Source organism: Rhinatrema bivittatum, chromosome 3 (genome assembly GCF_901001135.1).
Source record: "Rhinatrema bivittatum chromosome 3, aRhiBiv1.1, whole genome shotgun sequence".
NCBI classification, from domain to species: domain Eukaryota; kingdom Metazoa; phylum Chordata; class Amphibia; order Gymnophiona; family Rhinatrematidae; genus Rhinatrema; species Rhinatrema bivittatum.
In genome coordinates this window covers 176,412,907-176,440,038 of record NC_042617.1, presented here as the reverse complement: position 1 = coordinate 176,440,038, position 27,132 = coordinate 176,412,907, and the positions used below count along the sequence as shown (strand labels likewise).

The window sequence follows — 27,132 nt, the reverse complement described above, 5'->3', positions numbered from 1 at the left end:
TGTCCATAGAGAATGTATTGTGGGTTCCTATGGGAGGGGAGTTTCTGAGAGAAATGGAGCAAGCAAACAAAACACGGGAACCAATGACTGATGTGAAGAAGCTGAGATATATATATTGTAAAAACTTTACATATATATGCAAAATATACTGTATTAGCAACAATTTCCCAAACAAGAAATATAAAACCCTATTGCTCAATTATGAGAATGAGCACATATAACACACACAAGACAGAGAGAAAACTGCAGTGAGAATAATGAACACAATAGCTATAATTCAGGCAGGCCTTAATCGTAATCACTTCCCTGCAAGAATGTCCTCAAATTCTCCAGCAGTGACACCAAGCAGAAATCAGAGAGGACAAAGAATGTTACTGGGCACTCAATGTCATGCAGAGCCTGCCTCAGGTCAGAGCTTGGCAGAAGTCCACCCTCCTCCTGGGTGTTAGGGTCTTATTTCTTTGGTTGGCACATGTGCTCTATAGTTTTCTTAGTTTCTTTCAGCTGTATACTGTGTCTGCAAACTAACGGGCCGATACAGTACAGTGCGTTCCGACAGAGTGCACTGTTAGCCGGCATTTGGACGCACGTTTTGGACACGCTAGTTTTACCCCTTATTCAGTCCAACCCCCCCTCCCCCCGAATCTAATAGCGCCCGCAACATGCAAATGCATGTTGATGGCCCTATTAGGTATTCCCGCGCGATTCAGTAAGCAAAATATGCAGCCAAGCCGCACATTTTGCTTTCAGAAACTAGCGCCTACCCAAAGGTAGGCGCTAGTTTCTGCCGGCACCGGGAAAGTGCACCCTCTGACTTAATATCATGGCGATATTAAGTCGGAGGTCCCAAAAGTTTAAAAAAGTAAAAATATAAAAAAAAAATTTAAAATGGGCCCATGGCTGTCGGGTCGAAAAACGGATGCTCAATTATGTTGGCGTCCGGTTTCCGAGCCCGTGGCTGTCAGCGGGCTCGAGAACAGACGCCGGCAAAATTGAGCGTTGGCTGTCAAACCCGCTGACAGCCGCCGCTTCCGTCAAAAAAGAGGTGTTAGGGATGCGCTAGTGGCCCTAGCACCTCTTTTTACCGCCAGGCCTAATTTAAATAAATTAAGATACTGTTTCGCGCGCACAAGAGAGTGGCCTGTGCCCGCTCTCCCGCGTTTTACTGTATCGGCCCGTAAATCAGGGTAGATGCCAAGGGTTTTCCAGCCCTCCGCTCTCTCTTATCACACGGGGCTACTGGTGCTGCGCTTTACTGAGTACGGGATTTTAACTTCCTAACTGCCAGCTTGTTTTCTTTCACATCTAAGTGGTGTTTTCATTCTCAGGTAATGCCTTCATCTTTTGTATTTCTCTGTCTGTGTCCTTGAAGTTTCCAGCCTGCTTTCTTATCAGACTAGAAGAAAGGGAGGGAGGGCTGCCTGACACAGCAACACACCTAGAATTCACACACAACTGCATCCTTTAACTGTGAATAAACATAACTGTATTTCTTTCTCCTAAGGGGCTTAATTAACCCTTTCCTGTGCTCCATTAACATGGTTTCATAAAACTATCTCTTATCACTAACACAGACCCATAACGTGATGGAGTGGTGTATGTGATAGAATATTTTGTTGGAAAGAGGGAAGAGTATGCAAGGGGATGATTCGGGGTGAGAATGAATCAGAAAGATAGTAATGAGGAGAAATATGAGGGGGTGATTGAGGGCTGAATGCATCAAACAGGAGGGTTTGGAAGAATGTGAGAGGAGGTGCACGAAATTAAATATTTCAGAGAGGGCAAGAAAGTCAGTGTGGGGATGATGAGTGGTGGGATGTGGCTGTTGGGGCAGAAGGGAGCCAGATAGAATGCAGGGGCAACCCAGTGAGGGGAAGATGCAAGGTGAGAGCTGGGAAAGTGAACTGTTGGAACAGGGAAAACAGGAGGGTTAAAAGACAGAGGAGGAGTGAGAGGATAGAGTTAAGCAATTGTGATGAAAGGAAGAGATAGGCAAAGACAGATCTGGATTTGTCAATAAGCACAGTAGGCCTGTACCTTGGCCAACAAAAAATGGGGGACAGCAGTCAAGCTGGAGATTTTCTGCCTTCCAGCTGTGCTGAATCTCAGCAGAGAACAGCCCATGTGCACCCAGTTCCAACCCCTCCCCTCCCAGACAGTCTGCAGGGAATAAGAGAGGATAGGGTAAGTCTGGAGCAAATACAGCAGAGCACCTGTTCTCAAATCCAGTTTACTTCCTTCAGTCATTCAAGCAGAGGAAGGGTTGAGCCTGGAATAGACAGAGCAAAAGGGGATCATTTTGGAAAGGCTAGGAGGGGCTGAGTGGGGGATCTTTGGGGGGGGGGGGCAAGGTGAGGAGAGAGGCTGGGGTGAGAGTGGATCAGCTGGAAGTTGTGTATCTGTGAGAGGAGCACTGAGGGAGTGAGTATGTGTGAGTGTGAGAAAGAAGGTATTGGTGATGGGTGGGTGTGTGGGTGCCAGATGGATGGGAGGTTAGAGAGTTACTGCAAGGGTGATCAGGACTGGAGCAAGGTGGAGACACCTGCCTCCTCCCCTTTCCACTCTCTAAAATCAGATCATCTCTCTCTTGATCTCAATTATTTCTCCCTGATCCTGGAACTTCCTTTTTCTACATTTCCCTTCTTCCCAGATCCTGGAACGCTCCCCCCAACTCCTCCTACTCTTCCTCAATCCCTGAACTCTCTCCTCCTTTTCCCAGATTCCTGATATTCTCCATTTCCTCCTCATCTCCCATCCTCTCCATCTCTGGTCCTTCCCCCCATACCTAGTTCTCTCACTTTGTCCTCAGCCCATTTCTGGTTCTCAACTCCTCCGCTACCATCCCTGAGATTTCCTTCCTGTACTTTATACTTAAGACCCTCTTTATTCACTCCTAAAAAGAAAATAAATTATACAGACACAAGTAAGGTTGGAAAACGCCTTTATTTCTGCAATGCAAAATAAAAGATATAAATGTTTGTTAATCTACTTTCAAATTTTATATTTTTTGCCAGAGAATCTACCCCCTGAGTTACAGCTGGAACTGTGGAGCTGTATCGTAGGCCTAAGGGCAGCAAAATTCACTGGGCAGAGAAGTGAGCAATAAAGGAAAATTAGATAAAAGAGAAAGACAGATGTGAGGGAAGAAGTGACGAAGAAAGAAGAGGGAAGAAAAGAAAAATGGAAAGGAGAGCCTGGAAAAGCGGTTAGGACAAGAGAGAGAATAGGATTTCAGAAAAAGAGAGAGAGCCTAATGCAAAAGAAACTCCACTCAGATAACAAAGGTAGAAAACAAACTTTGTATTTTCTGTTTAGTGACTGGATTATGTAACGCAGTGATTTAGTGGCTGAATGGCTCCTGGAGTAAATTGGATTCTCTGCAGGCTGTGATGGCCTGAAGGCCAATACTGATGGAGCAGGGTAAATTTCTTTCAGTAATGGCTCTAGGTTTTTTTTTTATGATTTCTCTTAGTTTTTCCAGCTATGGGTTGTAATGTAACTACAAAGAATACTCACTCTGTGGTTTTCCTTTCTTTGTACTGCAGTAGATTTGTCCTGGGTGTTTTAAGTGAACAAGCAATTGTCCTAGAGATAATTTTGGAATAGTAGCCCTTTTTCTTTGCAGGATTCAGCCAGGACTTTGAGGTATAACTCCATGACAGCCACAGCAGTGTAAAAAAAAAAAAAATCCACTAGTAAAAATATTGCGTGCGAAACATCCCTTACCGTGTGCGATACGTTTGGAAAATAAGGCCCTTAGCATCAGGTCTCTGGTTGTTCCCTGAATCCATTTCAGCTATAACAGGGGTGGGCAATTTTAGAACTCAAGGGCTCCAAACCAGTAGTATTTTCAGGATATCCCTAATGAATATGCATGAAAAATGTAGATATACTCTGCCTCTGCTGTATGCAAATTTGTTTCATGCATATTTTTTAGGGATATCCTGAAATCCAAACTGATCTGTAGCCCTCAAGGATTGGAGTTGCCTACGCTGGGCTAGAACACCTGAAGCAGGGGGACTACACAGCAATTCATCTTGTATGGGATTTTAACACCACATAAAGGATGCTTGCACACTTATTTAGACTTAGTTAATCTTTTTCTAGTAGGCTCAAAATTATATTCAATAAAAGCAAATAATACGACAATAAAAGCATAATAGAAATATACAATAGAAAAAAGCATAATATGCTCTCTCTCTATATATATATATAGAGAGAGAAAGAATGAAAGAAATTCATCCAATATTCATGTCCTTTTGGATTCCTATATTAGCCTCTGTCCTGAAAATGTCCTACATAAATATCTTTATTTATTTAAAATTATTTATATACCATCTAACAATAAAATATTGATCAAAACGGTATACAATGTTCATAAGCAAACAAAAATGAAAAAAATAGAAAAAATACAATCTTGAATTATAATAAAGATTAAAAGTTATAAAACAATTTTTAAATAACAACTAACTTTAGACTTTACAAACAAGAGATAAAAAAGATCAGTTCCACATGACTTTGGAGTACAAAGTGAAAAATGAGGGATGTGTTAAGCTTAGGTGTCCCAAAGTTTGAGTGCACAACCCTGTGTGAGATGAGTGCCCAAAACCTGAGCACCCTAGCCCAGACCTAGCATACAGGTAAGCACGTGCCAAGATCAGACACCGCTACCAACTGGATGCCCACACAGGCGTCCAACTAAGCATCAAAAACTGGGTGCACAATTTACATGCACTTACACGAACTGACGGTCCTGAAGACGGCAGCCTAATGCACAGGAAAAAAAGGCACAAAAACAGCTGCCGCAGCCTACCACATCAGTGCAGAGAAAAGCCTAAAAGCAGGGCCTAGCCCAAAAGGACTGCTCAACCTGCCTGGCTGCCCACATCCCTTAAACTCCCTCGGGGGGGGGGGGGGGGGCGGGAATGACAGATTGGCGTGCTGAGCACAGAGACCTGAGGAGGCCCTACAAAGAAACCCTCCTCTTGAGTTTTATTTTTAAGCTTTACCTGAGGTAAACCCATCCCGGCTAAGTACAGTCTGTCTCCAGCTGCGGAGGGAGAGGGAATATACCATCACCGCTGCACTCGGCTATCTTTCAGCTGTTTGAACAGCTAAGTCCACGTTGGCTGAAAAAACAGTTACCGGACCAAGACACTCATCTGAGGGACCACAGAAATCACCTCAGGAATTCTCAAATGGGAGAAGGATCAACTGATATCACCACAGGAGAGCTGGGCAAATTAAATTTCCTTCTTTTTTTTCCTTCTAAAACTTAAAGCAATCCACAGTAGCGAGATGCACATCCACCATCTGCTGGAGACAGAGAATACTGGCAGGCTGATGTCACTGCATAAGTATATATATACTGTGATGTCAGCTTTGCTCCGTCTCCATCTGCTGGTAGATGTGCATAACCCACTGGTCTGAATTAATCTGTCTGGGCACTAAGAAACATACATTTGTGTACCCTTGGGACTTAAAATCCCCCAGTAAGGGTTACATGTGTCAAAGGTGTTACTGAAATCCAAGTACACTATGTCTAGCGCTCTCCCTTGATCCAACTCTCTGGTCACACAATCAAATAAGTTGATCAGATTCGTCTGACAAGATTACCTCTGGCAAAAACCATGCCGCCTCGGATCTTGCAATCCATTAGATTCCAAAAATTGTATTATTCTCTGTTTTAACAGCGATTTTATTAGTTTGCTCACGATAGAGGTCAGACTAACTGGCCTGTAGTTCCCAGCCTCCTCCTTACTTCCACTTTTATGAATAGGAGCCACATCCGCCTTTTTCCAGTACTCCACAACTACTCCAGACTCTTAAGAAGCATTGAAAAGTTCAGCCAGAGGAGCTGCCAGGACATCTCTTAGTACCCTTGGTTGTATCCCATCTGGCTCCACTGATACAAGTTAAAATTTAACTCCTGCTAATTGGGCCTTAGTAAATGATACAATAATAGCATGGCAATGTCTTCATTAGCCATCTTGTTTTGCATATACAGGTACATTAAAATACTCAGGTGTAAAAAAGAACATTTTGCCCTGCACTAAGAGTTTAAAGGTGAATTTTAAAAGCCAGGTGAGTGCCAAAATTGGGAGATGGGTGCGCATGTAGCACATGCACATGTCCACCCGATTTTATAAGCCGCCTACATGCACAAGTACCAATGCACAAATATCTTGCATCGGGGGAAAAAAAAAGGGGTGGCATCTGGGCTGGACACAGGCGTCCTGAGGCAGGGCCAAGAGATATGCATGCATATAGCTATGTGCCTGGATGCGTGCCCAGGTATAGTCGAGTGCAAATTTACTTGTGCTATGGAGGCGGTGAGTCTTTATAAAACTATTTCCAGATGTCTCTGAAGTGTCTGAGGGGTCTCTAGCCTACATTGACCCCAGTTAAAGAAGCAGGAGGGCTTGGATGATCTAGCTCCAGACTGGGCAAACTGGTGAAACTGGTCAGGGGCTGGACAGACATGTTATAAAATTCTCTCACTTGCACATCCCAAAGCCAACTTACATTGCTGTGTGCACACAAGCTTAAATTTAGCTGCACACATACAACACCAGGGAAATTTTATAACACAAATGCAGGATATAAAATTGCTGCGTTTCTGGTTACGCACCGATATACACATGTATATGCACCTGTTTGAAAGTTACCGTCTCTGTAAATAGTGCATTAAGTGTAATGTGATTTTAGCACATAACCTCCAAATTCTCAGAAGCAAACTTTAAGACCAAACAAAATTTTGATATGTCATTTTTATTATTGAACACAAGTATGTTTCTTATTTTAAAAAAATACAAAATTTGTTTGAAAAAGCCTGAAACAGTAGGCTTTTTTTGCACTGGGTTACCAAAAGATATTACAATCATATTGAAAAAAATGAAGAGCTAGTGCTGTGGAGCTAAAAATAAAATGCAAGTCAGTTAAGAAGAATCGAACCCCTGAACACTAGTTGACCTTTTTTCCTTGATGGTATATTAATAAATTTGGACAATTTTAATTCCTACCAGTATGAATATGCCAGTTATAATCTCTCATTAGTGCAAGTTTAGAAACATATTCCTTTGGGTCAATTAAACACTCCTCCATAATTGCAACTACTTTAACATAAGTGGAAATTCTTGCAAAGTGATTACAATTAAAATTACATTGGAAAAATTATTCCCCCTCCCACCCAAAAAATACAATATCCAGCTGTACTTTTAGTGCACATTGTTTTAGTTCCACTGGACTACACGTGCAATTCTTTTTAAACAAAAGGCTATTGTACCTTTTAGAATTAGCCTTGGAAAAAACAGCAGGTATCAAAAAGTACAAATCATCCTCCACTACATTATATTTTGAGAAACCACAAACACAGCAGATTTGAACCCTGAAACAATTAACACTTTCAACCTATTTTAGGATGGAAAGAATTCACAGATTGAACTTGCTGTAATGGCTTTTTGGAGTCCTTTAATCCATGTAGGTTTTGAGCAACTGTGGTGTAACGAATAGACTAAAAAGTTGATATTTCCCTGCCCTGTGGTTCTGCTGGTGGAGGTACCTTTCAGTGTCAATACAACTGAGAGCAACAGTTACCACTTCTTAGATATTCAGTGGAGATTTTCAGCTTAGGCACCACAATCACATATACACAGCACCATCACCTGTTTGGAAACGCAACATTATGATACAGAACAGATTTTGACAAGCTTGTGTGTCAAATGTCAATTGAAAAATTCAAAGGATTTACATTTAATAAGTTTCATAAGCAGATGTTAAAAAAACAAACAAAAAAAAAAAACATCCATAAGAAAAAAATCCATCCCCAAAACAAAAACTATGTAACATCTTTGCTTACATTAGCAGCAATGAAATACTGATTTATAAATTGTTATTCTAGTTTCCTTTTGGTCTTCTAAAGAAAATATTCATTGCCTTTCCTTATTTCACACATTTATTGATTATGAATTGCAGAGTGCAAAGGATACATCAAAGTGCAGATTCCCTCACACTTAAATATTTTAAGTCCAATTCAAACTCAGGCAGTTACTATGCATCACCCACAGAGGCTGAGATTTGCCAATTCAGCATTTTCCAGAGCATATTTCTTATCTCCTGGGGGGAGACGTGTTGGTGGTCAGCCTAAAGGGATCCAATTGTATTTGGTGAAGGCAGCACTCAATGCACACACACAAAAAAACCCCAAAATACCCCATACAGAAGTGGCTACTTGGAACTAAATACACACCTCAGTTAAAGACCATCTGATGTGAAGACTGTCATTCGTGTTTACTGTGCAACTAGGCCACGTGTGTCAGTGATATCTAGGTCTGCCCTTTAAGACCTGACTAACCTCTATAATGTTAAACTGGACTTGAAGTTCAGCTCTAGAGTTGATACATCCACACTTTTATTTACTACAAACAGCAAAGGCTCTTTCAACATAACATTTGTTTACAGAACATTCCCTTTTTAAAAATGTGAATTTGTATGCACAATAAACAATATTCTCAAGCAATTTTTGACCCATGGAAAGGAATAACCATGAAATCACTTTTACTGTAAAATGTTTCCAAGCAAACCAATTTAAAGGGTGAACAGAATATCATCACACTGATTTACTGGGCTTTTTTTCCCATGTAGATACAGAATGGCAAATAAAACCTTGATGAATCTAGCCCCAAGTTTAGCTGCCCCTTATGAAACTTTTTCCCTTCCTATACTAAATTAATTTCTTTTAAATAATGTGGACACTGAAGAGGTTATAAAAGCCTTTATGAAAAGCTTTTTTTCTTGTAATGTAAATAGCACATTTGCATTTACAAGAAAAATAGTTTAAGAAAACATTTTGGATATTTAATTTGCTGACGTTATCATTAGTTCAACCAAATTACAGACATGCATTCCTTCAACAGTTAAAAAAGGTTCATCTGTGCCACTCATGCAAATGTGTTTGTATGGGTAGAAGGGGAACAGATACCAGGTAGACTATAAATGCATTTCCCAACCCTCTCCTGGAGACATTAAACTATTTGGGTTTTCAGGATATCTGCAATGAATATCATGAGATAGATTTGCATTTACTGCAGAGTGTGTGTGTAAATCTGTCATGCACATTCATTTTGGCAATCCTGAAAAGCCATCTGGATAGCTATACTGTAGGAGAAGGTTGGGGAAAACTGTATAAATGCCATAACCTTGCCCTGGAGTTCCGTTTTATTTCTTTTGAACCCCCAGATAGAAAAATGACTACCTCCTCGGAACCTAAGAAATGTAATACTATGGGATAAGCTATGGAATACTGTTAAATAAATAAAAAAAACCCCAAAAAACACAACCACAAACCATCTGATTCCCAACAGCAAAACTAATCATCATAGAGCAGGGAAAAAAAAGTTTTGTAGCATCAGTGTTGGCATTTGATCATCCACAGAGCAGATCTTTTTCTACTAGTAGCCCAGTTTTATCAACCATTTATTATTCAGTTTATATAAACATACAGATGAATGAAATACAGCACTGGTTCTTTGTCAGAATTTGTATACCATCCCCTAAAAGGGAAGATTTATATATTCAATATGCAAACGTTTAAAGAATTTTAAAATGTAATTAATGCCTATTCTTTCCATTTCAAACTATACTTATCAAATAATTCTGAGGGGACCGTGTGACACCCACCTTCTTAATGTTAACAAAATCGAAACTAAATCATTCAGATGCATGAATGCAAGTTTAGCCAAAACCACCTTGAATGACTAATTTCAGTTTCAGTGAGATCGTCTATTAGCTTGGTGAGTAAAAAGTTCCCATGTGATGGCGTAAGTTTATATACTGATTAATTTACATTAGAAGAATAGCTATGCTATTTCTAATGCAGGCATTCAAACCCTTTCAAGCAATTGCATTAATATAACTAAGAAGTGAATCTGCTATGAATATGGGTATTTTATATAGAAGCTATAGTGCTCAATGATTGACTTTCACATGACTTAGTTATAACTTTGTCTCCAGTGTCTTCAGCTAACTACAATGTGAGTAATCCAGCCTATAGGATTTCCCTAAAATGCTAATGGATGAGTTTTAAAGATCTACATTTTTCTCTGGTCTTCCCATCCTTACTGAACTGAAGAGAACTGATTAAACAAATCTTGAATACAATCAGAAAGGCATCATTTGGACTTTGTTAATATGCATAATCTGTTGAAATACAAGATACCCTGTCACCCAATTGTGAAAAATCTGAACTTGCTGCTGGTTTGTATTTTTTTTTTGTTATAGAACAGTAAGGTCGCCCTGTAAGCAGTTACATATCCCTTCTTCTTGCACAAAATGGCATTTGTTCTTTTTATTAAACAGGTGATGGTAGCTGTGCAAATGTGTCGATGTACATCTAAGTTCAGTTAAGCAGCATTCAGCTCTCTTAGCTATAGCTCATGAGGTAAAGAAAACTGCCCTGCCCATTTAGTGTTTTTTGTCCCTTCTGTTGGCAGATATTAAGAGACGTGTAAACAACAATCCAAAATACTGCATACTCAGAACATAACAGACCTTGCATATAAGTGAATGTGAGTAAATTATAACTTGAGTGAATTAGGTAGAAAAGTAAAGGGAGTGACTTCTGCCTAATTTTTCTTTTCTCCCCTGCCCCCCCCTTTGATTTTGCTGACTGCAATTTAATCCTGAGCTAGAAGACAAGGTGGGGGGCCTTTATGCTCCACAAAAGGAATGCTTGTTGAAAAGTCTTCTTTTAGATTCTGTCCCAGTCGGTGTTTTAGAGCATTCTCAATACTGCAGTTCTTGCGCATTTGATTCTTCTCTGAAGATGTTTATAGTTTGGTATGGCGGCCATGGTCTAGGTATGGGCTGCTGAGGTTGATGCAGAAGCTGCTGCTGCATCCTCTGCCTCCTCCAGTCCATCCTGCAGCTCCTGGGCTGACGCTGGACTGTAGGGCAGCAGGGGTAGCCATTCCTTAGGTAGGCAGCTTTGGAAGAATGGTACACAGGAACTGAAATAGGCCAAACGATTCACCCAGCGAGGAATTTCCCTTCCACACAGGATCTACAAAATAAGAAATGATAGATTGCTACAAATTGTTCAACCACAGATGCAATGGAATAGGTGGATTTCCAAACATATTATATACAGCATTTTAAAGGTATATGCAGTTCTGTTCAATGATGCTGAATGACAAAAATGTTATGGGAATATCTCTAGATGCATCTTTTCCACATGCAGTCAGAAGATAAAAATGCAGAAGCATTTACCCAGTGTATAGGCCCTGCCCCCCTCAAAACTAGCAACTCCATGTATTCAATTTTAGATAAACATACTTTAAATGGCATATTAAGAGGTCATATTTTCCAATTTCTGTTAACCAGTATCCACTCTGTCCAGTCTTTTTATCCAGCAAGTTAGGATGTCAGTAAGATGGTGAGTTGTAATATGGGTTTAACTAGAGTCCAGTTTTCCCAGGTATATTTGATGGTATCACTGGATTTAATCTCACCAGGTATTCTATTTTATGTATATAAACAGAAGGGAGTCAGTCCAGAGGGTGGCTCCTAAATGGTCAGCAGTTTACATTCTAAAGCAAATGGGGATAGTCAAAGATCTAAATATGTACACTCTAGAAGAAAGGCGAGATAGGGGAAATATGATAGAGATATTAAAATATCTAAAAATGTTTCCAAGCATGGTGGTGAGCTTTTTCAATGGGAAGAGGATCTAGAATGAGGGGATATATATAATATATATATTATTATATATTATATATATAAAAATATATATTATTTTTTTTTTCAGATACTGTTTTTGTCTCTCCTACCCTAGGAGGCTCTTTCATGCTTCTACCACCTTCTCTGTAAAAAAAAAATAAATAAATAAATTTAAAAAAATTATATATATTATATATATAATTTAAATATAATATTTTTTTTATAAATTATATATAAATTATATATATATCATGTACTTATTTATTTTACAGAGAAGGTGGTGGATGCATGAAAGCCTCCTAGGGTAGGAGAGACAAAAACAGTATCTGAATTCAAAAGCATGGGATAAATACCAGGGATCTCTAAGGAAGTAATGCTAAATTAATTGGACAGATGAGCAGACTGGATGGACCATACGGCCTTTTTCTGTCGTCATGTTTCTATGTTTGACTATTCTGTACTAGAAGGAAGCTAATCCTAGACTTGGATGCACAATGACGCCTAGATCCTTTTCCTGAGTGATGATGCCCAAAGTGGAGCCTTGCATTGTCAGCTATAATTTGGGTTGCTCTTCAGTACTTGCATCACTTTGCAATTGTCCATATTAAATGTCATCTGTCATTTGGATGCCCAATCTTGCAAGGTCTCTTGCAGTTTCTCATAATCCTCTTGTGATTTGACAAAGCTGAATAATTTTTAATCAGCAAATTTCATCACCTCACTCGCTGTTCCCATCTGTAGGTTATTTATATGTTAAAAAGCAGCAGTCCTAGTACAGATCCTTGGGAAACTGCTACCCAACTGGAAATGGTGGTTTTGTCACATTACCAAGTCTATTGGAGGGAGATCAGCACAAACAAAAGCTGGGGTGGACTTTCAAAGGACTGAAGTCTGCTCCAGATAGAAGGCAGCAGAAAACAGTGGTGGACTTCATCTGTTGAGCATTTTATCCAAATGACCTAGACTGGCCAAGGTTGGAAAGAACACTGAAGCTCAATGGTAGGGGATGTAAAATATTAAACAATTAAACAGTAAGTAAAAGCTTAACATTTAGCTCAGCTGTATTCACTCCCAGCCTTCGAGGGCTTGCCAACTTTTTTTTTTTTTTAAATTTCAGAATGCACTTAATGAATATGCACAGAATGGAGGCAGCGTGCATGCAAATCTATCTCAAGCATATTCCTTAGGGATATCCTGAAAACCTGATCCATTTGTGGTCCTCCAGTGCTGAGAGTGAATACCACTGTAAGACGTGGCATAAACATGAGCCCTTAGTGCTGTGGTTTAGTTGATGCTACTTCGTGGGCGACCCCACGAGGCCTTCGCTGGCATCTGGAGAATGCACCTTAATGCGGGCCAGGCTGGAGCTTCACCTGTACCAGCAGTCTCCCCCATGGGTTAAGCCTTTACGTTTCAGCAGCCAGCAGAACTTAAGTGGTTCGAAGAATCTAAGAAAGTCCAGAAACAGGCCAAGAGTAAGGATAGGCAGCAGACAGAACGTAGTCAAGGTTCAAGGCTAAGGTCAGGTCCAGGTAGCAAGCAAGATCCAAGCTAAGGTCAAAACTGATAAGGCCAAGACAGACAAGACCCGGAGGGACAGGGCAAGATGGACAAGACAAGGCAAGGCTCCGAGGACAAGGACAAGGCAACAGAGACAGGGCAAGAACAAGACAAGGCTGGCCGAGGCAAGACTTTGCTAGACAAGGAGACACATTTGTTGAGGCGAAGAAGAGCAGTCGCGGCTGGGTTTAAGTATCTAGCTGCTTGATGTCATCAGGAGGCACCGCTGAGAGTATTCCTGTGGCAGGGTCTTTAAGAGGTGCTGAGCGCTTAGGGAAGCATCACGCTCAGCGGCCAAAAGCATTGGCGGCATCTGGAGAAGACTGGGGTGAGTGCAGTTGGTCGCGGTAAGCCACCACGACCAGAAAATGCAACAGTACCCCCTCCCCAGACTTCTTGCCTTTGGCTTCTGGGGAGTTCATTAATGGGATCCCTTCACCATCTGGGGACCTGGGAGATTTGGCATGAGCTCCAGAGAAGATCCTGAGAATTCTTTGGTTTTGGAAGGACATGGAAGAGCATCCATCAGTTGACACCTTTCTGTAGGAGAGGATCCCTCGGAGAAAGGAGAGCATAGCTAGAAGATCTCTGGGTTGTCGTGTTGATTAAGGACAGCCCCTGCCTGCTTAGCAGTTGCATCTACCTCCGAGCAGTCAGCAGAGCTGAGAGGCGACAGAGTCCTAGGTTGTTGTTTACAGCTTAAGTCAAAAAAGTAACGTGCTCCGGAGCAGAAGACTCAGCAGGTCAGGCAAGGGGATCCGAACTGCTGTAATCAGGTGGCATAATGCTCTTGGCAGGAGGGGCCCCAATGGATAATCCTCAAAGAAGACCAGTCAATAGAAGGTTGGTGGAGTCTGAGCTAAGGTAACCAGAGAAAGCAGAGTTGCTTACCTGTAACAGGTGTTCTCACAGGACAGCAGGATGTTAATCCTCACATATGGGTGATATCATCAGGATGGAGCCCTCACGGAACACTTTGTCAAAGTTTCTAGAACTTTGACTTGGCACACTGAACATGCCCAGCATGCCACCTAATCCTGTATCCAGCAGGGGTCCCCCTTCAGTCTCATTTATAGTAAAAGTAGGAGCGAAAAATAAAATAAGAAATCGCAAGTGATCCCAACTCCGTGGGGTGGCGGGCAGGTTTCTTGAGGACTAACATCCTGCTGTCCTGTGAGAACACCTGTTACAGGTAAGCAACTCTGCTTTCTCAAAGGACAAGCAGGATGGTAGTCCTCACAAATGGGTAAGTAGCGAGCTGAGGATGCCCAAGTAAACGTACCAAAAACACCCAAAGAAGTGTTCCAGTGGATTGCTGGCAGGAAGTTGGGTATTAAGCTGAAAATAAATTGCGCAGAACAGACTGGCCAAAAATGGAATCTTGCTTGCCAGCCTTGTCCAGGCAATAGTGAGCTGTGAAGGTATGGAGAGAACTTCATGTAGCAGCGCTTTCACGTGTTCCTGTAGTGGTAGGCCTGCTTGCTGGTAACAGAAGGAAATACAGTCTGCTAGCCAGGAGGATAGGGTCTGCTTGCCCACCGGAACTCCCAGTTTAGTTTTATCAAAGGAGACAAACAGCGGTAGATTTCCTATGGGCTGCAGTGCGTTCCAAATAAAAGGTTAATGCACGTTTGCAGTCCAAGGAATGCAGCGCTCGCTCACCTGGATGTGAGTGGGGCTTTGGAAAGAAAGTAGGTAGTATAATGGATTGATTGGCAAAAGTTTAGGATGGGCGCGAAGCACCACTCGATCATGGAGAAATTTAGTGTAAGGTGGGTATGTTACAAGTGCTTGTAGCTCACTAACCCTGCAAGCCGATGTTATGGCTAGGAGAAAAATCATTTTCCAAGTGAGATAACTGAGCTTGCAGGAGTGAAGCGGCTTCAAACGGAGGGATTCATGAGCCTTGCTTAATACAACATTGAGATCCCAAGCAGGGGCTGGAGGACGCAGTGGGGGTTTTAAAATGCAGTAAACCCCTCATGAAGCATGCTACTAGGGGTTGTGTTGATATTGAGACCTCCCCCACGCCTTTATGGTACGTGGCTACGGCGCTGACATGCACTCTGATGGAGGAAGTTTGTAGACCAGCCTCTGACAGGTACCAGAGGTAGTCTAGGAACTTCGAAGTGGGGCAGGAAAAGGGATTAATTTCCTTCAAATGCACCATAAGGAAAATCTTTTCCATTTGGAGAGAGAAGATTTCCTTATAGAAGGCTTTCATGAAGCTACGAGGACTTGGGATACAGTGTCCGAGAGGTTTAGTGGCTGAAGAATTAGCCTTTCAACATCCATGCCATCAGTCCCAGGGCCTGGAGGTTCAGATGACTGAGCTGCCCGTTGTTCTGAGTTATCAGAGAAGGATCCGCTCCCAGGCAAACATAAGGACGGGCTGAAAGGTCGCGAAGGATGGGAAACCACACCTGTCGTGGCCAGTAAGGGGCTATGAAAATCATTAAGCCCTTGTCCTGCCGTAACTTCACAAGAGTCTTGCTGATGAGTGGAAGTGGAAGGTATGCATATAGGAGACCTTTGGACCACGAGAGGGCGAAAGCATCCCTTGGTGGTGTCTTGAAACTGCGATGTAGGGAGCAGTAACTGTCCACTTTGCAGTTGTGACACGACGCAAAGAGATCTATGTATGGATAGCCCCACCGTTGGAAGATGCTCTCCGCCACAGTAGGATTCAGGGACCATTCATGGGGATGAAAGATCCGATTCAACTTGTCCGCAAGTACATTGTCCACGCTTGCCAGGTAGGTCACGCTCTGAGAAACGAAGTGGGAGAGAGACCAGGACCATATCTGTGCTGCTTCTTGATGTAGCAGGTATGAGCCCTTTCCACCCTGCTTGTTGATGTACCACATTGCTACCTGATTGTCTGTTTGGATCAGAATTGTCTTGTTGGAAAGGCAATCCAGGAAAGCCGCTAGGGCATATCTTATTGCCCTGAGCTCCAGAAAATTTATTTGATGTTGTGACTCGTGTAGACCAGGTTCCCTGAGTTTGCAGGTTGTCAACATGGGTTCCCCAACCTAGGGTGGAAGCATCTGTCATTATCACCTGAGGAACTGGAGATTGAAAAGGCAGTCCTTTGAGAAGACTGGACTAGACTCCACCATACTAACGAGAGACAAAGTTGCCTGGTGACGTGGACAATGTTGGACATTGGATAATGAGCCGGGGACCATTGGGGCCTTAGGGTCCACCGGGTTATCCACATAGGGAAGCAAGCCATAGGAGTGACATGTACCAAGGACGCCATGTGACCCAATAAGATGAGAATTGGCAAGCCCGTAGTGAAGCAACGAGATAGCATTTGAATCGCAAGGCAGCTAGAGCATGGGGTATGATCTCTTGGGAGAAATGCTCTTGCCCTGAACGGTGTCAAGTCTGCTCCAATAAAGGAGAGGATCTGCGATGGAACAAGATTGGATTTTTGGTAGCTCACTAGAAATCCCAGTGATAGTAGTAGCTGCAGGGTCAGATGGAGGGATCGCAGTGCCTCTTTCTGACGGGGCCCTTAGCAACTAGTCGTCAAGGTAGGGGTAGGCATGGATGCTCTGTTGGCGGAGGTATGCTGCTACTACTGCCAGGCATTTCGTAAAGACACGAGGTGCTGATGCTAGGCCGAATGGCAATACGTGATACTGGAAGTGTCGGTGTCCGACCAGAAAATGGAGGTATCGTCGATGAGATGGTGTTATTGCTATATGTGTGTATAGGTCTTGTAGGACTAAAGAACAAAGCCAATCTCCCTTCTGAAGAAGAGGAAGGAGGGATCCCAAGGTTACCATCCTGAACTTTTCCTTTTGTAGATGTGTTTAAAGCACGTAGATCCAGTATGGGATGAATACCTCCTGATTTTTTTGGTATCAGGAAATACCGAGAATAGAACCCTTTTCCCCGTTGTAGAGGGGGAACTGGTTCTATGGCTTTGGATCGGAAGAGGTTTGTAATTTCCTCCTCCAGGAGTGATCACTCCAGGAGTGATCGGGTAAACCCCACCCCGGCCGAGGTGGGGAGTCCGATGGCACTGAAAGGAAGTTGAGATGGTAACCTTGAGACACCACTGAAAGGACCCATTGATCCGTTGTGATCATGTGCCAGTTGGCGGTGAAATGATACAAGCGGCCGCCTACTGGCAGGGACGGTAGTGGAGGTTGACGCTTTCTTTCTAGCAGGGAGTCAAAACCCCGACGCAGGGCCAGGCTGTGGAGCTGGCTGGGTCTTCTGAGGTCTGGACTGGCGAGACTGACCCTTACAGTACAGTCTGGCTGGGCGACTGCGAGATGGAGGAGGATAGTACCTTCGAGCCTTATAGGTTGTCCACTTAGGCTCCCTTCTGAACGGTCGTTTTGAAGTGGAGGGAAAATCAGAGGGCACAGTCGAGAGTTGGCGTAAGGTCTCGTGGTGGTCCTTGAGCTGTGTGACAGTCTCCTGAATCTTGTCTCCGAAAAGATTATCACCAGTACAGGGGAGATCTGCCAATCGCTCCTGAACTTCAGGTCGTAAATCTGAGGATTTAAGCCATGCCTATCTCCTGGCAGTTATACCAGCTGCAGCTACTCTAGAAGATGTATCGAAGATATCATACGATGCACGAACCTCGTGCTTTCCAGCATAGAGACCTTTTTTGAGGATGGCATTGAGTTGTTCTTGGAATTCATCTGGCAGGGAGACAGAGAAGTCCTGGAGAAGCTTGAAAATATTCCTCTCGTACTGCGTCATGTAAAGCTGGTAAGCAGCAACACGAGAAATGAGCATGGAGCCATGAAATACCCTGCGCCCCAGGGCATCGAGGAACCTCTGCTCCTTCCCAGGAGGTGTGGAAGAATGAGGTCTAGATCTTCTGGGCAGATTCCACCACTATTGAATGGTGCGACAACTGGGTCTTCTGGAACCCAGGAGCAGATTGAACTAAGTAGGTGGCGTTGGTCTTTCGATTCACCAGGGGCACTGTCCCTGATGTTCCCAGTTATGTTGGAGAAGATCTAAGAGGACCTCATGGACAGGTATAGACATTACTTCCTTGGGGGCGTCCACAAACTGGAGGACTTCCAACATTTTGTTTCTGGAATCCTTTTCAGTCTGAAGCTTAAAGGGAATGGCCTCGGACATTTCCTTAATAAAGCTAATGAAGGACAAATCCTCTGGGGAAGAATGTCTTCTCTCTTCAGGAGGAGATGGCTCAGAAGGAATATCATCAGAATCCTGGGAATCTGAGGAATCATCGGACCGCCTGATGCATGAGATATGGCTGGTCTCGTGCATCAGGCGGGCCTCCTGAAGGTCTTGGGGGAATCAGAGGTGGCACCGACGGCATCGAAGAGGAACAGAGAGAGGGCCGATGCGGCACCGAAGGCATGGGCACCAGTGATCTCGGTTGGACGCTTCGGTGGAGGCACTCCTGAAGGCCCTGGGACAGGGTCCGGCATCGGTGTTTCCTCATCTGCCGATGAAAGAGGGATCGGTGTCAATGGAAAAACCTGCCGTCTTCGAGGGGGCACCGGTGGAAGCGCTCTAATGAGACGTGTCTAACCTGTCCAGGAGTGGAGCCAGCACCATGGGCATCGGGTCAGTGACGGGAACCAGAGTCCGGTGCCAGTGGAGGCGGGAGTCCTTGCAGTGCCTGGATGACTGCCTCATGAACCATCGGTTCAATTCCTCACGGAAGCCTGGTGCTTGGAGGACCAGTTCTGGAGTTGGAGGCTGTTACTGTCATCACCGGAGGGTCCACTGGTGAAAGTGGAATCTCCGGCTCTCAGCCCCACTGGAGTGGGGAACACCTCGGTGACCCTTGCTTGGAGGAGGATGGCGACTCATCCGTGCGGGTCTTTTTCTTCGGTGGCTCCACCGATGCTTTAGCTGGATCTGCAGAGGAAGCCTTCCGGTGTCGATGCCGATGTTTTTCCCTCGGTGCTCGGGCTGGTCCGGCACTGAGGACGTCGAGTGGATTTCTTCGGCAGAGAACTAGGTGGCTGGGGAATCGCCAAGGCTGGTCGGTGCAGAGGCATAGATGCCAATGATTTGGAAGGGGTAGGCTGCTTAGTTTGGAACAAAAATTCCATTTTTTTCTAAGCGAGCCCAGCAGCCTCTGGGCATCATTTGGGCGCAATTGGTAAAGGTCGTGATGTCATGGGTAACCCCAAGCACAGGACACATACTTGTTGCGGGTCAATAATGGACATGGTCCGCAGACAGTCGGGGCACCGTCTAAAACCAGTCGCTATCGAGTTTGAAAAAATTTAACCGCGATGCAGTCAGTGGCCGTCTGGCCTAAAAAGGGGAACAGCTGGTAACAGACTGCGAAAACGAGGTAAAACCTTACTTTATATCTACGGGTATCGATAGCTGAAAGGGGGACCCCGGATGGGGTGATTTGACACATTTTTGAAAAAATTCCTTGAGGAAAAATCCTGTCAGGAATAACAGAACTCCTCAAACCATGTGGCTACTGCTGCATGGAAAAAAGAGACACTGAAGGGGGACCCCTGCAGGATGCAGGTTAGGTGGCATGCTCAGTGTGCCAAGTCAAAGTTCTAGAAACTTTGACAAAGTGTTCCGTGAGGGCTCCACCCTGATGATGTCACCCATATGTCAGGACTACCATCCTGCTTGTCCTGTGAGAATGACAGGATTAACTGCCTTGGTAATACTTAGAACCTGGGGCTTTCTTGATGCAAACCAATCTACATGATGATGGACAAGGTGGTCAAGATTATTATTATTTATTATTATATACAGACATTCGATCTGAGATATCACATCGGTTTATGTTCAGGTACTGTAGGTATTTCCCTATCCCCAGAGGGCTTACAATCTAAGGTTTTTGTACCCGAGGCAATGGAGGGTAAAGAGACTTGCCCAAGGTCATAAGGAGCGACAGTGGGACTCAAACCCTGGTCTCCTGATTCGTAGTCCACTGCTCTAACCACTAGGCTATTCCTCCTCTCAATCATGCAGCCAGGCAGGGGTTTGCCATAGACTGAGGAAATGGGGCAAAGGACATTCAAGGTGGTGGTACGCCAACCATACTGGCGCAGTAGCAACTCCTGAATAAAATTGCTACCCGCTCTGGAATCAAGTAAGGCTTCAGTAAACATGGTATGTTTTCCTGAAGGTGAGAGACATATAGATGACTACTAGCTATGGCGAGGGAATCCTGATGGCTTAATACTGTCTTCCTGATTAGGCCCCTGTTCCGAGGATTTCCTGGCTTTTCGGAGCAATCACTAACAAAATGCTCCTATGAAGCACAGTAGAGACAGAGATTATTCTGTCTTCGCTTCTGTTGCTCTTCTTCCAAGATCTGGGTCCTACCCAAATGCATGGTTTCTTCAGAGGGCAATAACACATCATAGGCTCCATGGAAGGCTTCATGGAATACTGGAAGTCAGGGAGCCACATCAATAGACTAGTGAGACGTTTTCTTCTCCTGAGCTTGTTTCTGGAACTTTAAGTCCATGTGGATAGCCAGGGTAATGAGCACTTACAGAAAGGGGAAGATCTTGGCTTGCCAACTCATCTTTTATTTTCCCATCTAGTCCTTATCAGAAGATGGACGTTTGACTATCTTCTCCCCAGCCAAGCTCAGAGACCAAGGTACGAAACTCTATTGCCTACTTGTCCATGGTGCGAGTGCCTTGGTGAATATGTAGTAATTCTGTGGCTGCACATGAGACTCGATTAGGCTTAACGAAAATCAGACGAAACCATCACACAAAGTGGTCCAAGCTACCAAGGAGGGGATCATTTCATTCCCAGAAGGGGTAGACCTAGGCAAGGGTAGGGCCATCCAACAAGGAGAATATATCTTGACATGGTCTGAAGAAAAACAAGCCGCCCGAAGTTTCAAATGCATTTTACATACTTTGAGGAACCCTCTGCATCCTTGGGGTCACCACTGTATCTCTGAGGTAGCAGAAACTGCATCATTGATTCCAAGGATTGAATGGACGTGGATGAAGGGTTCACCAGAGCTAGTGCTGGAGCTGGTAGTTTGGCTTGCATGACGTCCAATCACTGGGCCAGAGCCTGAATAATCTAGTCACATGGTCAAGCTGCTGCTGGACCAGCCATGGAATTTAGTTGGCCTTTTTTTTTTCATAATTTTGGTTTTATTGAAAAAAACAGCAACAAATACAACATATTCCTCCACATTATATCAAGGATATTATGCATTTCCTCTCCACTATCCTTTCCCTTACCCCCCCATCCCCCCCATATGCTATATAAAGCAAGAAAATACAACCCATCACATCCTAAAATATCATAGCAGGCTAAACATAACAGACTAGCCCCACATTATAATAGTACATTCCAGTGGAAAATAGCCAGAAAACAAACGTAAGCAGAAAATACACATCGTGGTACTCAGACTGGATGTCAAATTGTATAAACCCCTTAAGAATGAGAGGCCTCAGTGCGGTTCTTACAGACCCATTTCCCTGCTAAATATAGACATAAAATTACTAGCAAAAATATTAGCTAATAGTTTGGGGCATCTACTACCTAATCTGGTCTATCCAAACCAATCAGGCTTTATTCCTGGAAGCATGGCATTGGACAACGTCCGTAGAGTGCTCAATTTGATTTGGGTTGCAAAGGCTAAAAAATTACCAACCACTTTGATGGCAGTAGATGCCGAAAAGGCATTCGACCGCATGCACTGGAATTTCTTATTTCAGGTTCTGGAGAAATTCCAGCTAGGACTGAATTTTATTCGTTGGTTACAAAGACTCTATACAGAACCTGAAGTGACCATTAAAGTAAATGGGGGATACTCATCCACATTTGTTGTGGGGCGAGGAACAAGGCAAGGCTGTCCACTCTCCCCATTAATGTTTACACTAGCATTAGAGCGTTTAGCGATTAAGATACGTAAATATGGGGATTCAGGGAGTAAAAGTGGGCGGGGTGTCCTACAAAATATCCATGTTTGCTGATGACATTTTATTCACGATAAGTTCTCCAGTATCATCTCTCCCTATAAAAATTACAGAGATAAATTAATATAACTGGGTCTCAGGATTCAAAATTAATTATAAGACAAGACGGAATTACTACCAGTATGGTTACAGGACAGAACTCAGACATCTACAAGAGAGGTACTCGTTTAAATGGGCATGTAATGCTATCCACTGTCTAGGCATAAATTTGAGTAGTACAGGATCAGATTTATTTCCCCTAAACTATAAGCCACTAGTGAAAACATTTTTACATGATTTAGATGTTTGGAACAATGTGATTTTTTCCTGGCTAAGAAGAATTGCAATGACAAAAATGAACATACTCCCTAGGCTGTTATACTTATTCCAAACACTTCCCATAGAGGTCCCCAATAACTTACTGAAATTATTGCAGAAGCGTATTTTTTATTTTATATGGAGGAGAAGACCCCCCCGCGGATAACTAGAAGAGTACTCTACCAACCAAAGGTGCAAGGAGAGCTGGGCGTACTGGATATCAAAAAATACTATCTAGCAGCCCAAATGAAAGCAATTATAGAGGGGTACATAGGAGAGCCCATAAAACAATGGGATGATATAGAGCAAGCGTTAGCTGGCGGGGTAAAATTAGCAGGCCAAATTTGGCTTCCAAGAGATAGTAGGATAACTGAGAAATCTCTCTCTCCGTACTCCATACACACTTTCGGTTTGTGGGATAGATGGAAACGTTGCCTGATAGGAGACCAGACAATATTTCAAGGCACTCCTATTTGCGATAACAAAAACCTCTTATCGGGACTTGCACCAGGAGGGTTCAACGTAGGCACAGATTGGGAATACGGACTCTGGGGCATTTATGGGTGTAGGATTATATATTGAGTTACAAATACCATGTACCTCACACGAATAAATTTATAATTAGTAAACTAAGGGATACATTTTTAAAAGTTTACGCATGTGGCTGGGCTTAAATGTGCCGGGCCAATTTTCAAAGGCCCAGCCACGCGTGTAAGTCCCAGGGCCTCAGGAAAGGGGTGGGGCGTGGCTAGAGGTGCCCAGCACAGCGGCCATTTACCGCTATGCTGGGGGATCGCGTGCCGGTGTGCGCAACTTGCTCCTGCCCTGAGGCAGGAGCAAATGGTAAGACAAATATTGGGGGGGGGGGGGTAGAAAGGTTAGTAGAAGGGGATAGGGAAGTTCCCTCCCAGGCCACTCCTAAATTGGAGTGGACTGGGAGAAAACTGTGGTAGCCGCAGGCATCGGCACGCACAGGTTGCACAAATGTGCACCCTCTTTTGTGCGCCGAACCCCGATTTTATAACATGCGCATACCAGTGCATGCATGTTATAAAATCCGGTGTCCATGTGTGCGTGCTGGGTAGTGCGTGCACATGGACGCGTGCAAGTTTTTAAAATCTACCCCTATATCTCTTCCTCCACTGTTAAGACTCAATTTTAGAAAGGCCATTATTTGAAGGTCTGTGCTTTATGTCTGGGAAATCTAAGAAACCGATTTCAAAACTTTACCTGTATTTGACGGGGGACATGAAAAACTTACCCATGCACATCTTGGCATGGGAGAGAGATTTGGGGGAAACACTAGATGAGGCAGAATGGGATACTTGTTTCTATTGTATCAAACGAAGTTCAGTATCTTCCATGCTCATGGAGAATGGATACAAGCTGTTATATAGATGGTATATGACACCCTATAAACTATATAAGATGTACCCTAATGTTTCTGGCAAATGTTGGATAAAGTACGGGCAAGATGGTACATTTTAACATATGTGGTGGTCATGCCCCACCGTTGCTATACTTTGGGACTCTGCTTTCAAGTTTCTGATTTATTGGGGTGCACAGTATCTAAAGACGTCAAATGTTGCCTGCTTACTCTTCCACACCAGAACTTTGATAGAGACCAACAGACCCTAATAACTCAGATGATCATCGCAACCTGGTTGTTATCACTGCAACATGGAAACAAGTGGAGTATCCACGTTTTGCAGAAGTTTTACGGACACTAGCTAGTGTCTTCCACCTCAAACTGACAGCCATGCACCACGACATGCTGGAGAAATTCCATAAATCATGGATACTGTATGAGCAATGGCTGGCAACAAAAAATAATACTGATTGAAACTGTGGGGTGGAATAGGGGCTTACTCATATTACACTTTTTAAAAGTTAATTTGACCCAAGAGATAGGGGAATATCTTTGTTCTCTTTGATATGTATGACCTCTATGCACAGAGACATGTGATAGACATACGTAAAAGTATATGGCAACGGATGACCGGGGGGGGGGGGGGGGGGGAGGTTGAAGGGACTTTTTGATTGTAAAAATATGGTACACATTCTGATCGTTGTCTTCAAATGCTGGTTTGCTGTACCGGTGTGTACTGGGTATATTTGTTATTTATAACCATAATGAAACTTTAAATTGAAAAAAATAAATAAATAAATGAGAGGCCTTCCACATCATGTAGGGAGCCCAAATCTTCTCAAACCGTAGCATCGCCTGCTTACGCAGAGCAGTAATTTTATTTAAGAGGTAAATTTTATCAAGGCATTGAACCATATTGCAAAGAGAAGGTACGTCAGGTGTTCTCCATTTCAGAGCAATCTCACCTCATGCAGCCAAAAATATATAGGAGCAGATTTTCAAAGGGGTACGTGCATAAGATATACCCCCTGAAAACCTGCCCCAAGTTCCCCCTGCGCGCGCCGAGCCTATGTTGAATAGGCTCGGCGGCGCGCGCCAGCCCCGGGACGCACTTAAGTCCCGGGGCTTTCCTGGGGGGGCGTGTCGCGGCGGCGCGGCATTCGGGGGCAGGGCCACAGGTGTGGTTCCGGCCCAGGGGCGTGGCCGAGGCTTCCGAAGCAGCTCCTGGGCTGTGGAATTGTGTGCCGGCCGGCAGGCGTAACTTTTAAAACAAAGGGGGGGGGGGGGGTGGTGGTGGTGGAGGAAGCAAAGTTCCCTCCGAGGCCACTCCGTTTTTACTGGTTTTCTGTACACTTTCCCAGTGCCGGCAGAAAGTAACACCTATCTTTGGGTAGGTGCTAATTTTTGAAAGTAAAATGTGCGGCTTGGCTGCACATTTTACTTACTGAATCGCGCGGGAATACCTAATAGTGCCATCAACATGCATTTGCATGTTGCGGGCGCTATAAGATTCGGGGGGGGGGGGGGGGGGGTTAGACGTGCAGTTTGGTCTTCATCCAAAGCATGCAATTCCTCCCCTAAGGGTTTGAATTTGCAGATCTGTGGAGGACAGCACAGTACACTTATGGGAATGTTCAAGCGCTTGATATTTTGGCCAATAATGCAGACCTCAATCAAAATTTTGCTTGTTCCTGAAGGATGCCTGAGAAATCAAACAGCCTCTCAAGACTGCCTTCGACCACTCCCACATAATTATAAAAGACATCATTGATTTGGGTATTCCATAATTGTAGTTTGCAAGTTGCAGCAAAACAATTCATGCTGGAGTAAAGTATCATTAAGCCTCCAGAACCGATGCCCCCCGATATTTTGAAATCAGTAGTAATCAAATCTATCCTAAAAAAAACAAACAAAAAAACAACCTGGACCCAGATATTCTCAACGATTTATCAACCCATTTCCAATCTATCGTTCCTAGCAAAACTTCTGGAGAAAGTTGTACAAAAACAACTGACCGAACATCTAAACATACTATACCCATCACAGTTCGGTTTTAGAAGCCCTTCTTCTCACATTAACCGATACAGTCCTAAGAGGCTTTGACAACGGACAAAGCTATCTACTGTTCTTATTAGATCTATCTGCTGCCTTCGACACAGTAAACCATTCTATTCTTCTTGACCACTTAACAGAAATCGTACCCACAAATAACACACTTCAATGGTTCTCATACTACCTCTCAAAACGTAGTTTTCAGGTAAAAATGAACAATTCCTTCTCAGAAAAAAATCCATCTTAAAACCGGTGTTCCACAGGGCTCCTCACTCTCTGCCACATTATTTAACATTTACATGCTTCCCCTCTGTCGTTTACTTGCTGGTCTTGGTCTTATACACTACATATATGCCAATGATATACAGATATTAATTCCAATACATAACTCTCTCGATTCAACCTACAAAAAAACAGTTTACTCATCCATCATTAAACAGCTTCTGACACATATGAGACTCATATTAAATATTGATAAAACAGAAATTATAATGTTGGACAGAAAAATGAATTTTACTTCCTTGCCACCATTGAAACTTGAGGACCAGCAAACCGAAATTTCCACTGTATCATATATGCACGTGACCTCGGAGTAATCATAGACAGCCAATTAATTTTTAAAACTCATCTCTCAGCCAAAATTAAAGAAGGTTTCCATAAACATTTAACACTGAGACAACTAAAGCCTCTTCTGATTTTAGAACAGTTCTTCAACTTCTTATATTTGCTAATATTGACTACTGTAATTCGCTCTTACTTGGCCTACCTCTTTCTACAATTCGCCCTCTTCAAATTTTACAGAATTCAGCAGCCAGAATTCTAACCGGCACCAAGAAACAGGAACACATCACTCCAATTTTAATATCTTTACATTGGCTGCCTATAAAGTTCAGAATAGAGTACAAAGTTTTATGCATTTTACACAAGATCATCTATGAGGATCAGACTGTCTGGCTAAATGCAGCTACCAAACTCCACACATCCCAAGAAAACCTACGATCTGCAAACAAAGGTTTATTAACTATCCCTTCAGTATGATCTGCACATGTCTCCCAAGTAAGAGAATGAGCAATTTCACTAGCAACCCCAAAGATATGGAATTCACTGTCAGTGGAAATACGGCTACAATCAAGTTTAAAGATATTTAAAAAGGATGTTAAGATCTGGCTATTTATGAAGGCATACCAA

General features: G+C 43.3%; 1 protein-coding gene across 1 annotated transcript in view; it reads right to left on the bottom strand.

Annotated features, from left to right (window-relative positions):
• Window positions 1-10,804: 10,804 nt before the first annotated feature.
• The window catches only part of DESI2 (desumoylating isopeptidase 2), a 142,030-nt gene continuing 125,702 nt past the window's right edge, over window positions 10,805-27,132 (bottom strand). Inside the window, 2 exon segments of the mRNA XM_029593956.1 lie at window positions 10,805-10,853; window positions 10,856-11,059. Of these exon segments, the coding sequence (XP_029449816.1) occupies window positions 10,827-10,853; window positions 10,856-11,059 (231 nt within the window). The 3' untranslated portion in view covers window positions 10,805-10,826.